Below are 17,696 nucleotides of genomic sequence, written 5' to 3'. Positions count from 1 at the left end.
TTTCTGGCACCATGGAAGCATATGCTTTGTTGTTGGAGCTCATTTTCTTCTTTACCACAATTGTGGGCCTATCAGGAAACCTCACTGTCCTGTTCACACTTCTGAAGATTGTCTATGGAGCGTGTAAATTTATGAAAGCTGAAGTTATCCTGTCCCACTTGGCTTGGGCTAATTTACTTGTCTGCCTCACTCAGGGAGTCCCACATTCCCTCTATGTGATTGGGGTGAGAGATCTCTTTACAGATGTAATGTGCAAGATCCTCCTTTTTGTCTTCCGCGCATCCAGGGCTTTGGCCATAATGTTCACCTGCCTGCTGAGCTGCTTCCAATGCACCACCATCGCCCAAAATACAGAAAAATGGTTGAACATGAAGTTCCTCATGCAAAAATACATGCTGTTGTTTCTCCTAGCCATTTATGTTGTAAGTATGGTGACCAGTGCCAACCTGCCCATGTTCACTGTGGGTAGCAGGAATATAACTGCCTTGAAATACACATTTAACCTGGGATACTGCTTGGTCATCTACCCTGACCAGCTCTCAATTCAAGGAGTGGGATTTAGCATCTTCGGCAGGGACCTGATGTTTGTGTTCGTTATGGCAACAGCTAGCACCTACATTTTGTTGATCCTACACAGACATGGCAAGCAAGTTGCAGTGATTCGTAATGCCCAGAATAACAAAGAACGGAATGCTGAAGCTCAGGCTTCCAAGACTGTGGTCACCTTGGTCATTGTCTACGTGACTTTGTTTGGACTGGACTGCATGATCTGGTTTTACCAAATAATTGTATCTACTGAGGTACATCCCATAGTGTCAAGCACCAGGTATTTTTTTGCCATGTGTTACTCCACTGCTGTGCCTCTTGTTATACTGGTATTCAACAAGAAAATAAGACGCAAACTCCAGATTTACTTAAACTTGAAGAAAGTCAACCTCAAAGACATTTCCTAGTAGGGTGTGAGAGTAGTTGTGTCAGATTGTATCCTGAGGAGGATAGCTAGCATGCTACTCTTGCAGGTGTACTGTGAAAATGGAAAGAATTCTGGAGATAAAGCTATGTGATGGAAAAGTCAAAGCCATTAGTCATTACAATTTCCCCCTGGTTCGGTGAATCAGAGAGCGGCCAAATTACACTCTTTAGCAGATGCTTCTCAAACTAATTAGGAGTTTAAAACTAACCCAAAGCTAGAGTCATCCTTTTTAAGTTATATTTACCTAAATAGCTAGAATGTCGTTTCAGCAGCACCTATTATAATGGTATATAAAAATTGAAGCAGAAGTTGGCGGTCTGATTACTGGTACTCTGCAAGGCAAGACGGTTTAATAGCTATTTAAATTGCATGATTGATTGCCCAACTGGACTGAAACTAGTGTAAATTATGGTATGTGAGTCGGTTGGGGGAATGAAAGAATGAATGGATAGGACAGACACAGAAAGGCAAGCAGACAAATCAATGATGTACAGGCAGACATACATGACAGGGATATACTGGACGATTGAAATTGAGAACAATAGTAGCTGTATTGTATGTTTTTGTCTCTATTTTAACAGACTCTGACCTCAGTTGTAGTGTTCGCTGTCCTGTGTGCAATGAGTTTCTGCCAAGCTTCCATTGAGTATGCCATTCACATATTCACCCTATTATGTTACCGTTTCAAAAAGGGAAAAAACATTTAGGCAGCTCTGAACAGAATAATTGTCTTTTGCTCAGCCTAGAGGCTATGCACCTCTCAAATTACTTAAATTATGCAATAGCGCCTCTTTTTGCAAGGCCTTCTATTAATTTGAAGATTTTTGTATTGAAACTACTGGTACAGTATGCAAGGGTTACTTAACATTGCTGCACTGAAAGTGAAACCACCTATGCTGGAACTGGGTAAGGCATTTTAGTTCTAGTTTCTCATTAACCACGCAATCACATTTCCCTGATTATTTTCATAAAAGATACTGACACATAGGGATATGTAAAATTAGCGGCGATTTGCAATGACGGTGAGAGCGCCACCGACAGCATGTTGGTGACAGTTTCACCACCATCGTGTGCAGATTTTCCACCCACCATATAATAATGGTGAGCAAACGGATGGCGGTCGGAAAGCCTTACAGTCATGTATTCGATGAGCCCGTCAATGAGTTGAAGGCAGACATTCATTGGGGGCTCTTAATGGGCCCCCCTTCCCCTGTCCCTTGGATTTGGATATTGGGGGTCCCCTAAATATCCCTGCACCATGTGGCAGGCACCACATGGTGCCTGCCACTTAGTGCAGGGATATGTTTCCTGTATATATTTTGTACTGCGGCATGTGATGCAGCACGCAGCACCGACCACAATACAAAAGATAGAAAGTGCGACCACCTAGGAGGCTGTTGCATTGTAATCACACTGACAGAACTGCCGACAGCAAGTCGGGCAGTCCCATTGTCCAAAAGAATGGCGGGCAGACGTAAGTCAGCCTGCCATCCTAATCACCCCCTAAGGCACACTTGTAAGGGACAAAGGCATATAGGTAGATACATATACACATGCAAAGATTTACACACAAGCAATATTTGTCAAAGCACACAGTGTTATAGAGTCAAAGTTTCGTAGTACACGGATTCCTCTTACAGACGGCGTTTATCTGGTTCACTCATTGCCAGACTGGTCTATAGGGCTGGTCTGTGAGGTCAGTGTGGGAACCACTATCACTGGAATGAACACTGTAGTCCTTACCCTTGGTGTGGGTGGCTATGCATGCAAGGACCTTTGGTAGCATTCGTACGGTTATATGTTGTTTTTGACATACATGCTACATACATGATACATATATGTTGGTATGTACATAGGATCAATGTTTAACATATGTTGAGTTTTTGATTTTGTCAGACTGTTATATGTAATTTTAAGGGTTTTTCCAGCAGTGTGAAAAATTCCTGGTTTGCCATGGCAAGAGTAGTGTGACTAGAAAAGTTACACAGTGCATTTGTTCTGCTTCAAAAGGTGATATCGCCGCATATCACGTGTTGTGGACGTACAACACAAGTTTAGGGTTCTAGGTGTGTTGAGTAAATTGTATGTATGATAGTGAGGATTGCCTATGAAATCGTAGCATTGAGTATAGGGACCTGGTGAGCCTGTTTTAAAACTCTCTGTGAAAAGAGTAATAGGATTTATTCAAGCTTGTGTGAAGGGTAAGTGTTGTTTCTCTTCCAAGGTTAGAGTCCTAGGAAGAAAAATAAGCGTTGTTTTCCCTTCCAAGGTTAGAGTCCTAAGGTTAGAGTCCTAAGGAAGAGATAGGCGTTGTTTTCTTACTGGCGAAAGAGGTTTATTTCTGAGATTAAAGTCCTGAGAAAGAAACAAGTATGCATGAATAGGGTTTTCTTGTTTGAAAGTGCGTGAATGATTTGTAATATCAATTGAGTTAAACTTTGAATTGCTAAATGTACCTGCATTCAATTAGAAACACGATTCGTTATTATCTGTTAGAAGGGTAGGGTAAGAATTGCTCTATTGGCGATTGAGACTATTCTGTGAGAATAGCGTTGTCTATTCCACGCTGAGAATACTTAAACGAATGTATAAAACTATCTCTTTGTTTAGAGAAGCAGGCAAATGATTTGTTTTGTGTAGTTAATAAATTGTTAAAAAGGTGATTGTAAAGCGTTTTAAAGCCTTCAGGGTAAAGTAAAAGCATTGAAAAGTGCTTCGCGCTATTTAAATACATTATAAATTGTTCCCCGTAGTTTGTGAATAGTTAAAAGCCGTCCGATTGTATTTGGAAAGGGAGGGGTTGTTTACCGAGTGAGGAGCGTAAGGGGAGAGCTGCCAGCTGCAGCGGCTGTCTTCGTCACTGCCGCCGCGCTCTCATTGGTCAGGGTGCCGTAGCATCATAGCAGGGCCGCGCCCTGATTGGTTAATGTGCCGTAGCGTCACAGCAGAGCTGCGCTGTGATTCGTTGTGGCTCCAGTAGTGTCACAGCAAGATCGTGCAGTGAATGGCTTGGTGTGCGTGTTGCAACTAGCCGCCGAGTTGTTTATAAATGTCCCGCTTTGGTTTTCTTTCTCGCTAGCTACAGCTGCGAGTATCACAGTTGATGTGGTATCAGCCGGTGAGCGTTGTGTGTATTACAGAGTTTAGAAGAGGTTGCGCGCTCAAATATAAGCCCCCGCTTTGGTTTCTCCCGCGAGTACAGAACACACTCGAATCTAAGCCACCGCTTTGGTTTCTCTAGGAGAGAGACTGCAGCAGCAGCAGGACACGTCACAGCAAAAGCTGTGCTGTGATTGGCCGATGCGCCGCCGCGCTGTGATTGGCCGAGCGTTTCAGTCGCTGTGCTGTGATTGGCCGATGCACGTCACAGAAGCTGCGCAGTGATTGGCTGAAGTGACGTGATTCGTGTCGCGGCAGCCAAGCTGTGACTGTGAGTTTTGTCGCGCTATTAGTCACAGTATATTTTCCATCAAGTGCAAGCGATAAGGAATTAAAGCCATTGCATTGATTGGCCTCGCGCTTATAATCCTAAATCCTTATGTTTGTCAGCAGATGCTTAAGTAAAGCGCTCTGACACCTTGATTAAATGTTATAAGCGCCTTGTCAAATTCTGTTTATGCTGGCTTTGTTAACTGATTGGTGGATGACGTCGTAGCGTCATAAGGGAGTCGCGACCGGATTGGTTGAGGCTCGGGTGGGCACTGTAATTGGCTGTGCGCTTTGTTTTGGTACTGAGACTGCCGAGGAGTTGCCTGCTGAGGAGTTACTTTAACAAAGGGGAATTTAAGCGTTGTGATTGCGCTAGAAATAGAAAAAAAGCTTGGCAAAGCATTGGAGAGGTTGCTTTCCCTTGTTAGCGCTGATGAGCAAAGGAAGGCTGCAGTTTCTTAAAAATTAGAACGAGTAGCCAGTGGCAGCTAAGTGCAGCAACAGTATTGGCAGTAATTGAAATAAAGGATTTAAAGACACCTTAAAGGGTGTGTGGGTCAGAAGAAAGCAGATTTGAGCTAAAATTATCGTTAAAGGGGTCTAAAGGTTTTTGCAGCAAGACATTTTATTTGAATTAAAGGCAAACACATCAAGTTTTCTTTTTCCACAGCTGTTGATGCAGAAATGTGTGTAAGTGCAAATAAATACATTTTAAACATACCCAAACACATTTAGGTGTTTTGTTGTTGTAAAATAAATACTTTATATTGCTATTTTTGCAAATTCATGTTTTTCTTTCCAGGTTTATTAAAAATAGTGATGCAGGTAAATTAGGAGATATATTAAATTGACCAGGTTACAAGGTTTTTCTACACCTGATATTGTTAAATTAATTAATTAATTGATCAGCAAAAGATTGGAAGGCCAATTAAGTGAATGCATTTACTTATTGTAATTATTTTGACTATTTAAAAACATGGATAATTATTATCCAAAGAAGAATGTTTTTCTGCTATCAGAAAATGAAAAATGTATTTAAACATATTAAAAAGGTTGTTGCTACAGGTGAAAGTAAATTAATGAATAAACAGGCGAATAATGAAGTAACTAATAAGCATAAAAAAGATACTGTTAATAAAGATGCAGTTTTAAAGGACATATATTTTGAAAGAACATCTCCCCCAAAAGAAATAATTCTTAAAGAAAATTTGATTCCCAAATAAGCTAATGTAAATAATAAACATGTCAGAGAAGAATAAATTGATCATTGTAAAAATGATGTTGTAAATACAGATCAGGACAGAAATTCAAGCAGATCCCCAGACTAGATTAATGCAACGCCAAGAGTCCCAGTTCAGATTAATGGAGTCCCAGCCCAGACCCCTTCTCAAGGTGTCACAACAGATAGGTATGATGAGATGCCTAGTGCTTCTGAAATTATTATTCCTGCTCATGTAAATTCTACAAATGATTTAATTGAGCAGTTAACAAGAAACATGGAAGCAGTGACAGTTCCTGTGGTAATTGGACTCGAATTCTCTCTGTGCTTAAAAAAGATGAAACTAATCCCACAGCTTTAATGGTCCCATTGAATTGTGAAATTCAAAAGTTTGCTGAAAAACTTTATTCTAATGTACCTGAAAATGAGCTAGTAATGATTCCAACTCAGCAAGAGAGAGTGGTGACTCTAGCTTCAGCAAGTGAGGACTCTGATGTTGATCTGATTGACCTGACACAGCCTGGTGAGTACAAATTACTGGATGTTGCAAAATTAAAAAGTGATTTAGAAGACTTAATAAATGATACAATCAGTACAGACAGATTAAACACATATCAGGATGATGAGGACATTGAAGGCTTGAACAATACAGGTAGGATTGCCCCTGCCCATATAATAGATTTAATTTAGACTTTGAGAAAAAGAGGTAGTCTAAAAAAATGGAAAACAAAATGGATGAAGAAAAAGGAGAAGGAAAAAGCGAATTTAGCTTTCGTAAGTGAGTGTAAAAATACACAGATGCAGAATGAGATAAATCAGCAGCAATAGTTACTGAATCAACAGCTACAAATACAGCGACAGGAAGTGATTCAGCAGAATTAGATACCTCCGCCGCCATTTCCAAATTATGTTAATGAGCAGAAATACAATACAGATACAGGATTCAGTGGAGACCAGGAAAACAGACCAAATCCAGTTAAAATTGCAAACAAGCAGGGAAACTCATTTCCTAATGTTCCACAGTACAAGATGAAGTCAGAAACAATTGAAGGAGTTATTCCTGTTATTGAAAAATTTGTTAGGCAGGGTGTCCTAAAAGAGATTGAGAACAGTCTTGTAACTCACCAGATATGGGTATTAGAAAGCCAGATGAAACGTACAGAATAGTACAGGACCTGAGAAAGGTTAACGAGATAGTTATCCCTTGTTGTCCTATTGTGCCCAAACCAGTAGAGATCCTTTGTCAGATACCACATGATGCTGAGTGGTATTGGGTCCCAATGCACCCAGAGAGTCAAAGAATGTTTGCTTTCAGGTTCCAAGAGAGAATTCCCAGACAGGTAACTATTGTGAGAATTAAAATGATTCAGGCAATGGAACACCCAAAGACACAAAAACAGGTAAGAATGCTCCTAGGGATGGTTGGATCCTGTTGCCAATGGATTAGTGGTTTCTCAGTAATTGCGAAGCCATTGCAAAAATTGACAAAAGCAGATGGAAAAGACTCAATTGTCCTGACAGAAATTAAACTTGAAGTCTTTTAGCAATTTAAAAAGAGTTTGTGTGAAGCTCCTGTTGAGGGCATGCTAGACTTCAATAAAGAAATTGAGTTTCTTGACAAAATAGCAGTGATAAAATGTGTTGTAAATGGAGAGAAAAATAATTATGTCTCAAAAGGCAATGAGCACGCAGGTACCATTGTTAAGTTTTGTGCTCAGGAGTGGGTTGCAATCAATGGGGAAAAATTCAATGAACATGTTTCAAGCATCCTCATACTAATCTTTGCAATTCAGTCATGGCAAGAATTAAAACAATTACAAGATGAGGCAAATGATGCGGAGAAAAACACATGGCTCAAAGAAGGTTTCAGACAGCAAGAGGAAGATGAAATTTGAGTTTACAAAGATGACAGACCTGTTATGACCAATTGCATGATTGCTGACATGGCACGGATGTATCATGGTCCAATTGAGAGTTTGGGAACAATAGGCCGGGAGGGTGGTTCATTTACAAGTATTCAAATAGATCTTTTTGAAATGCCCCAACATAACAAACAGATATGTCCTAGTCATCATTTGTTTATTTTCAAAATGGGTAGAAGCTTTTCCAACAAGAAAAAATGATAAATTTTCTGTATTCCATCAGTTGGGAACAGATGTGGAAAAGGAGCAGGCTCATAATATATTGCCAGGAGACTTGGTCAGGACAATGGTTCATCGGAGGAAGAACTGTTTGGTACCCAGGTGGCAGAAAGCAAGGCAAGTGATTTCAGTCACAACAAATGTTGTGAAGTGCAGGGGTCTGAAAAGGTGGGTGCATGCAAATCATACCCTTTGTGTACCTGCACCTGATAACCCTGATGAAGATAGTGATGACACTACAACTGATTCAGACTCAGAAGAAAGTTCTGAAGAAAATCCAGATCTTGAAGATCGACAAGGTGGTCGACATCTGGATGATGATGTCAATGTGAATGTAACATTGAATGAAAAAGATCTAGAGATTGTGATTCTAGATTCAGAAAATGATGAAAATCTGCTAGAAAAAGAAGCAGAAAAAGAGTCTGTGACTGAAGAGATTAAAGATCAGGAGAGTATTGAAAATCAGATTGGTAGCTCTGAAAGCAGGAACAGAAATTCTGGAACTGGGAAGCTAGTAGCAAGCCCGGAAGAGGAGGACGAGTTGCCAAGTACCAGCTACAGAGATATTGTTCCTAACGGAGTGAAGCTGCTGAGTAAAGAAGTTCCTAGATACAGTATTGAAATCTCTGAAACTGACTCTGATGAAAGTGATGAAGAATCTGAAATAAGAAAATTCAGAAAAAGAACTTGGAAAGCTGTATGTAATGAAGTCAAGCCTAAGAAGAAACTCTTGAGAAAAGGTGATGTCTGGCCTAAAGAAGATTTGATGTTCAAATTCATGAATAAATTGAAAGAACAAGTCAATGAAGTGTCAAGTCAGAAGAGTGATTCAGACAAAAAAGAGCAAGTTGGAAAGAAAATTGAAATGTTTACCAGGAAAAGCAAAAGACCCTTAAAGCCCAATCATAAGTACAAATCTCCAGAGTGGGCCTATTTATTGATTCCACCAGTAGTTGAGGTCAGTAATAGCAGTCAGAAAAATCTGGAAGAAAATGGTGAAAATGACTAGGTTTAGCTTTCTTTAAGTTGAGGTAAGTTTTTGGCATAAGGCTGAAGAAATTGTGTTAGGTGACACAAGGTCGAAGAAATTGTGTTAGCTGGAAACACTTTTATGTAAGACGCAAGGTTGAAGAAAACATGTTTTAGAATTTGAGAAAAAAAAAGAGGTGGTATATACTATATACCAAAAATACAAAAAGTGTCAAAGGGTCTAAAGAGTCTATGTGCGGTTCATTGAACTAACAAAGATCTGTATCTGACCTTCCATCTGAACCAGTGGTGTACCAATTTTGTGGTCAGCAGGAATGCCAAATGATGAAGGGCGGTTGCGAGAGGTGACTGATGGGTATCCTGCTAGTGATCGCTCATATCCACCAATGTTCCTCCAAAACTGTTAGATGAGTAGGCACAGATCTTTGTTAGTTCAATGAACCGCACATAGACTCTTTAGACACTTTGACACTTTTTGTATTTTTGGTATTCAGTGAGGGAACGTGTCTCTGTCTGGTCTTTAAACTCCCTTAGGCCCTTCCTCCCCGTATTCTTTTGGTATATACTATATACTAATAATTCTTAACATTTTTCAAAATTTACTTTTTGTTTTGTTTTATAATACTCAGATTGATATTTCTTTTGTTGGTGCAATTCAAATGTAGATACCTATAAATTCATTGGGGGTTGGGGATTCAAAGGTGGAAAGGATCGGGTTGGGGATTCAAAGGTGGAAAGATCCAACTTAGCTGAATAAAGAAAGGGTAAAGGATATAGAATTAGTAGGATGTAAGACTCAATTCTCAATATGAAAGTTGCAGAAATATAGATGAAATTAGAGTTTAAATACTAATCCTGAGTAAGCCTGAAACATGTTCAATAGATAACATTTTCTAAATTTTGGGATTTTGTTTGGTGATTTTGAAATCACCAGATGAGGGAGTTGATGGAGCGAGTTTCAGAAATAATTTTATTCTGGCTTGTGATGTTAATCTCCCATAACTTGATTAATTATATTAATGGGTTTGTGCATGATTTGTATTACTAAACCAACCTAGAGTAAAATAGCATTCACAAACATGAGGGATTAATATTATGTGCTTTCTGTTGCATCTGCATGTACGTTTAAATAATTAATTAATGTTGTTTTGTCTGTCCTATTGTCTTTGTCAACATTAATGCGGCTGATTAATTAATGGCAGGTGCTCATTTCATATGTGCTCTTGTCTATGTTGTTTCTGTTTATCTTTTTCAGATATATGAAGAATCCTGCTGGACATTATGAAGAATGGTAGATTTTAAATGTGCTGCTTTTCTTTGTGCTTTCTGCTAGGTGACTTATACTAATGGGTTAACATTAGCTATGAAAGTTGGAAACAGAATGACTTTCATTTCCTGAATTAATTATTGTTTTGTGTTTGTTTAAATAATAGTTTTCTGAAAAAGTGACGCAAGCTAAAAGTGGCGCAGTGACGCAAGCAAAAGTGGTGCAGAAAATTGATGCTTTCTGAAAAGAGGCCTGCTGATGAAAAGCCACATGAGAAAAACTTATTTTGAAAAAGATGAGAAACCTATGAACTTTTATTGTGAAAAGGTTTGAAAAGAACTGCAAAAGGCGACTCTGTGGAGAGGTTTGCTAATGTGACACGAGAAGCTCAGAACGGACAGGCTCAAGGCCAGGAATGTGAGTAGCGGCATTTTTGTGCACTACATGAACAATCTTTGCTACAAAATGTAGCAGCCTAAGGAAGTGCTGCCAGGACTCTGTGCAAGAACAATCGCTTTGTGTAAAAGCCTGGACTTGAGGTGGAAGATGTCACAATTTACTGTGGCGTGAGGTGGTTCAGCCAATGGGGAGCCAGAATTCAGCTGATGGTATGTGAAATTAGTTAGTTTAGCCATAGTTTTAGGGTATAAGAATAGGCTCTAGGTGCAGATTTTTGGCTTACGCTTCTTGATTCCAGAGGGACGTGTTCTGCTGTTCGATGGATACACGTAAGGAAAGGTGACTTTAAAAGACTTTGTTTTCAGGCGATGAGGGTAGAGACAGAGAATTAGTTAGGATTTGGAAATGCTCTTTTTCACTTATTTCTGCTAATGAATAATATTTTCTTGAATTAAGCTCTCTTTATAAATGCTGACTAAAACTTTTTTATGACTTTTTTAAAATGCTTGCTTAATAAAGTTCCAAAACCTAAGTTTTCCTGAATATGTTTGAATAAACTTTTAAAATGACAAGCTGGTCTTGTTTGTTTATTGTAGACAGTTTAAACAACATATTAGATTCATTTGCCTCATGATTCAGCTGCTCTGTTATTTTATGGGCCTGGTATTGATTGGTAAGTTTGGTGGTAGATAGTGACATCATTTATGCAGAATTTTAGTAGGAGAGCTGGATCAAAAGTTTACAACTTGCGCCCCTGTTTATGTCCTGGCAAATGGCTGGCAGCTCAAAACTGTGGTTTGTAGAATGCTGGCTCTTGCGCTTCTTCAAAATGTTAGTAATAAATGCAAGCCATTTCGCAGGACATAAACACAGGACCTGATAACAGATTCCTAACTTTTTTTGATGGGGATAGAAGTGGTGGTAATTATGATATAGGGGCTCGGGCTGTAAACTTTATGAAAATAAATTTTTATGTTTTATTTTTTTCAACTAGGCTATGAATGCCTACTACAAATAGAATGTTAATTATTGTAGTTGCACAGAAATAAACAGCAGTGATTGTCTCATGTGCACGTGTTACAGAAATATCAAAAGCCCACATTTTTTTTTTAGGATTACGAGCTTGCTGAGAATCTACCAGACCATAAATAAGGTGTTTAGTTTGAGTGCGGGGAGGGCTGCGAATGGCAGATACTGATTTATTTAAGACAATTATATCCTTTTTTAGGTCAAAGCCTTCCAGACAGGGCAGCTGTCTGTTTTGCTAAAGGCATGTAGGGGACAGTTAGAACTTCCCTGGGAATGCATTCTGCTGGTGCTTTACAATAGTTTTGTGGTTTGCAACTCACATGTCAAGCTTTTATATTTGCTGGCTGTCCATTGTGAGTTTCTCTCACCCATTGAGTAAAGCCTTTCCTACTATCTCTCCATGTTTCTTCCATGAGAACTCCTTTCTGTAAATCTTGTTCTTATCTTGTCACATTTGCTGTGCATTCAAAGACAGGTGTCAAATGTCATGCTCTGTCTTCTGAGGGAGCTTGGTTTCTTTCTTGGACTTAAATGCATAAGGATATATGTGACAATATTGCTGGATACTGGGGGTAGCAAAGTTTTTTTTCTAGCACACAACAATATTTAAACGAAGTGCAAGTATTTCCGAATGTATCAGAAATATTAAAGCACAAACAAAGCACGTATTGGAAACACATACTTTACTATGATTAAAACGAATCAATACACTATGTGATGCCATTCTACACATCATCTTTTGTTCGCTGTGTAGTTGTATTAGTAACACTGTATGTCTGTACAAATGTAATGGTAATTTTAATCGAAAATGCGCTGTCTGTAATGGCAGTGTGCTACTCCATGACACTGCACTCTACTCTGCCCAACTCTGAACCATTCCACTCTGGAGGCATAGCAAAATGTGAGTGGGCCCCCCTGCAAGATATGATCAAGGGGCCTCCCATTCTCTCATAAGTAGAGGCTGAGGGGGCCCCCTCTAGTATGGGTAAGTCTGCCCCCCCCGAACTGTGGGGTCTGCAGGGACCTCTGTTACACTTCTTCTCCACTCTACCCTACTGCACTCTATGCCACGTCACCCTACCCATCTCTACTCTACTCTGCACCACTCTACTCTGTGCCAATGCACTCTACACCCCTCTACTCTGCACCACTGCACTCTTTGCCACTGCACTCTACACCACTCCAGTCTAGGCCACTCCACTCTACTCTGTACAATTCGACTGTACGCCACTCCACTCTACGTCACTCTGCAACACTAAACTCTACATTAGTACACCCTACCCTAATGCACTCTACTCTGTACCACTCCACTCTACACCCCAGCCCTCTACGGCAATCCACTGTATGCCCCTCTAATCTAGTCTGCACCAATACACTCCATGCCACTACACTTTAAGCCACTTTTCTCTACGCTATTATATTCCATGCCACTCTACTCTATGCTACTGCACTCTATCCTGCTCCACTCCACTGTACGCCACTTCACTCTACTCTGAAACAATCGACTCTATGCCACTGCACTCTACATCACTTCTCTCCACTCTATGCCACTGAACTCTTCCATACTGTACTCTGCTCCACTGCACTTTATGCCAATGCATTCAACTCCACTCTACTCTGCATCACTGCACTCGACACCACTCTACTCTGCATTACTGCATTCTACGCCACTGTACTATGCATCACTCCACTCTGTGCCACTGCACTCTACGCCACTGCATTCTGCACCACTCTACACCACTGTACTGTCTGCCACTCTGCACCACTTTAATCTACACCTCTGCATTCTATGCCACTGCACGCTATGTTACTCTACTCAGCACCAATTTGCGCTGCACCACTGTACTCTGCACTTTCACTCTAATCTATGCCACTGCATTCTATAACACTACAGTTTATACAGCTGAATTCTATGCCACTGAACTCTACGCCGCTATACTCTGCAACACTCTACGCCAATGCACACTGCACCAGTCCACTCTAATCTACACTACCCCATTCTACCCCCACTCCATAAACTGGACTGTACTCTACTCTGCAGCACTCTACGCTACGCCTCAGCACTAAACACCACTGTACTCTGTAACAATGCACTCTATGCCAGTGCACTCTATGCCACACTACACCATTGCATTTGACGTCCCTCTACTCTACCCCACTGCACTCTACGCCACTCTACTCTGCATGACTCCATTCCACGCCACTGCACTCTGCAGCACTCCACTTTATTCCACTGCACTCTTTGATACTATATTCTACTCTTCCCCACTCTGCGCCACTCTACTCTACACCACTGTACTCTGCCCAACTCTAGGCCACTACCTCTATGCTACTCTACTCTGCACCACTGCCCTCTATGCCACTTCATCCTATGCCACTCTACTCTGCACCATTCCACTCTGTACCACTCCACTCTAAACCTCTGCACTCTACTATGCAACACTCTAATCTGCGCCACTGCATTCTACAATGCTGCATTGTACACCGCTGAAATCTATGATGCTGCACTCTACGCCACTATACCCTGCAACATTGTATGCTAATGCATTATACACAGGCTACTATATGCCACTCCAGTGTATGCTACTCTACTGTACGTTACTCTGCGTGACTCCACGCTATACCACTCCAATACATGACTCCAAGCCACTCCACTTTACGACACTCTACGCCACTGTTTGCCATTCCACTCTCCTAGACTCCATTTCACTCTCCTCTATGCTACGAACTTTTAGCCATGCTGAACAGCAGCCACAATGGTATACAAAGTGGCTAAAACACATTGGCAAAAACAATAGCTCTTGCATAGGCGTGACCTATTGGCTTTGCCAATGCTTATTCTGACATTTAACTGAGCCCTCACTTCACCACTATGAGAAGTTGACATATGATGTGGTGCAGTAATGCAGTAACATCAGGGGCAGTTTTCAATGTGTTTAAATATTTGAAGACTGCACATTCACAATTACTTTATAAAACTTCATGCTTTCTCAAATTTGCTCACAAAATGCACCATTTGCCTGCTCTTTTAATAAAATATGCCGAGTGGGCAGGATCTCGAACCTCCTCTTATGGCATCAAGGTCACTTGCTTTGCTTGCTAGTGACATAGCACTCATCCTCAACCTTTACGCTCACCACTTTGGAATGTCATCAGCCGCCACTGCATGCTAAACTTAAACCAGATATACTTCAATGTTTTGTGCTGATTTGTCAAATGCAGCCACAGTTATAAGCAAAATAAAGTATGTATTCTCAATTAAATCTCGTACTAAACCATCACTGCAGAGCCCAATAATGTAATGAAGATATATGTTCATTTCCTCATTTAAGGGGTGGTGCATATTCGGCTACTTTCTTGTCCAAGTGTGTCGCTTGGAATGTGAAGGTGTGGCCAGCTACCTGTCTAGCCTTTTGTTTTTTTGGAACAAAGGAAGGTTTGGATGTGTTTGAATCAGCTGTCGATTTGTGCAGAAAACAACTAGTGGTAAACATTAAGGGCCTAATTACGATGGCTGTCGGAATGCAACTGAAGGTTAGTGAGTTGCGGTACAACCGCCATCTGCTGCTGCGGTCCGACATGCGTTACAAGGCGTGTGGTCGGAGGCAGCAGTCGGAGGGACCAACCAACGCTTGCAGACGGGCTCAAGGAGCCTGTTGGTAAGCTGGGAACTCCTCATAATCCCTTTATGATGGTGGCTCCACTGTCTGGAGTATGATGGCAGTTTCCAAGAGGCATTCCACGTCGGAAGCGACATTGGGGGCCCCTAGCAGGGACCCATTCCCCCTGGCCCTCTGTATTGTGGCCTGGGGGATCATTAGGTTGCCCTTAAACATCCCTACACCATGAGGCAGGCACTTCATGGTGCCTGTCACACGGTGCAGGGATGGATGTTTTTCAATTGGAGCTTGTACTGCTGGCGTTTTCAGACCACCGCACAAGCTCTCATTGGAAAATGGATGTTCGCATCCAAATTGGGATGTCAGAACCTATAGCCAGACGGTTCCTTCCCTGCAGAGGCATCCACCCGACATCGTAATCAGGCCCTTAGAATTATGTGTAGTGGACATCATTTGATTACTTCAGAATCATCTATGAAACAAAGTTTTGCTTTCTCTTAGACGGAGTCCAGATATAACATATTACTTTTTCTATATCTGCTTCTTATATTTTTAGGTTATCTCATAATCTAGACACCTGACATCCTTGGAAAAATGGAATCCTACATAATTGTGAAAGGAACAATTTACCTCCTAACAACAACCTTTGGAGTTGTGGGCAACACCGTCATACTGCTGTCCTTTGCCCTTATTGCACTCCGGGAGCACCGACTCGCAGAGCCAGAAACTGTGCTTTCACACTTGGCAGCAGCGAACCTGATTGTGTACCTGACCAGGATGTTGCCTGCTGTTTTGTGTTGACTATGGATGGTGGAACCTCTTTGGTAATGCTAGCTGCAAGGCGGTGTTGTATATCTTCCGAGTTTTCAGAGGGATGGCGATAGGGTTAACCTGTCTGCTGAGCTGCTTCCAGTATGGTATCCTCAGCAGAACCAAGGCCAGCATGATTGAGAAAGACAAAATTAAAGGCTCTGTTAATCCTATGATTTTTGTTCTGTATTTGGCTAACATGGCAGTGAACGCTGAGGTGGCCATCATGGCGACCAATGCTTTTAATGCTTCGACCTTCAAGTATGTGTTCAACCCGCGATTCTGCTTGGTGATTTATCCAGAAAAGATCTAATTTGAAGCCACAGGATATGTAGATTTTGCTTTTGATCTCATATTTGTCATTCTAATTGCCTGGCAAGCTGTCGCATTTTGCTCATCTTGCACAAACATAAAAAGAAAATGGATGCTGTCAGGACCCTGGATCAGGGCAACAGTGCAGAGATAAAAGCAACGAAAACCGTCATTGTTTTGGTCTCATTCTACGTCAGTCTTTATGGCATTGATAACACGATATGGCTGTACCAGACTGTAGTTAATGAGATCAATGCTGTTGTGTCGGATATTCACGTCTTCTTTACCACGTGTTATGGTGCTTTATTTCCTTTCATTCTCATCATTTTTAACAAAAAGATAAATAAACTTTACAAAAGTGACAGTACAGCAAACTAGTAGGTAGGGATGTCGAAACATCACAGATTGAAAAACATACAGTTACTATTGATGTGTAGTCAGGGTATACACCTGTTACAACGCATTTTTTACAACGCAATACTGTTACAACGCATCTTTTACAACACAGATACTATTACAACGCATACATTTACAACTGATACTGTTACAACGCAGGTACTGTTACAACGCAGGTACTTTTACAACGCATTTTGTATGATATGTTTGTATTTTATTGATATAGTTAATGAAGGGTATTATTGTGTATTTGTTTTAGTAATATATATTTCTATTTATTATTATAATTTTTTTATTTGTAATTAATATAGTTATTAATGTTTTTATGTAGTATTAATTTTTTAAAATATAATTATTTTGCGTATGTATAATTATTTTTGTTATTAGTCATTAATATGGTAATTGTTAATTGAGTATAAATATAGTTATGTAAAATATAAAATATTATTAATACTAATTGATTTGAGTATTAATATGGGTATTATAGAACTAATTTAAATATGTAAAAATTAATTTTTAAATATGTTGTTTTTATAAGTATTTTGAGTATTAATTTGGGTATTAAAGAATTAATTAAAATATGTAAAAAATTATTAAGAATTTTATAGCATTTATAATTATTTTGAGTATTAATTTGGGTATTATAGAATTAATTTAAATATGTAAAAATTAGTTAATAAAAGATTTGTTTTTATTTATTAGAGTTTTATTTTATTAAAATAATAATAATAATTAATTTGAGTATTAATTTGGGTATTATAGAACTAATTTAAATATGTAAAAATATGTAAAAATTAATTAATAAATATATTGTTTTTATAATTATGTAGTATTAATTTTTTTAAATATAATTAATTTGAGTATTTATAATTATTTTTGTTATTAGTAATTAATATGGTAATTGTTAATTGAGTATAAACATAGTTATGTAAAATATAAAATAATATTAATAATAATTAATTTGAGTATTAATTTGGATATTATAGAACTAATTTAAATATGTAAAAATTAAATTTTAAATATATTGTTTTTATAAGTATTTTGAGTATTAATTTGGGTATTAAAGAATTAATTAAAATAGGTAAAAATTAATTAATAATTTTAATGCATT

General features: G+C 39.4%; 1 protein-coding gene across 1 annotated transcript; it reads left to right on the top strand.

The window, feature by feature from the left end:
* Positions 1 to 11: 11 nt before the first annotated feature.
* LOC147712739 (olfactory receptor class A-like protein 1) lies at positions 12 to 15,868 on the top strand. Its single transcript, XM_086919703.1, has 2 exons — positions 12 to 800; positions 15,641 to 15,868. Exons 1-2 carry the CDS (start codon positions 12 to 14, stop codon positions 15,866 to 15,868), a joined length of 1,017 nt encoding a protein of 338 aa, XP_086775829.1.
* The last annotated feature ends 1,828 nt before the right edge of the window (positions 15,869 to 17,696 follow it).

The sequence above is a fragment of the Lissotriton vulgaris genome, chromosome 5 (genome assembly GCF_964263255.1).
Source record: "Lissotriton vulgaris chromosome 5, aLisVul1.2, whole genome shotgun sequence".
Classification (NCBI taxonomy): Eukaryota; Metazoa; Chordata; class Amphibia; order Caudata; family Salamandridae; genus Lissotriton; species Lissotriton vulgaris.
This window is presented reverse-complemented; position numbering and strand designations above follow the sequence as displayed.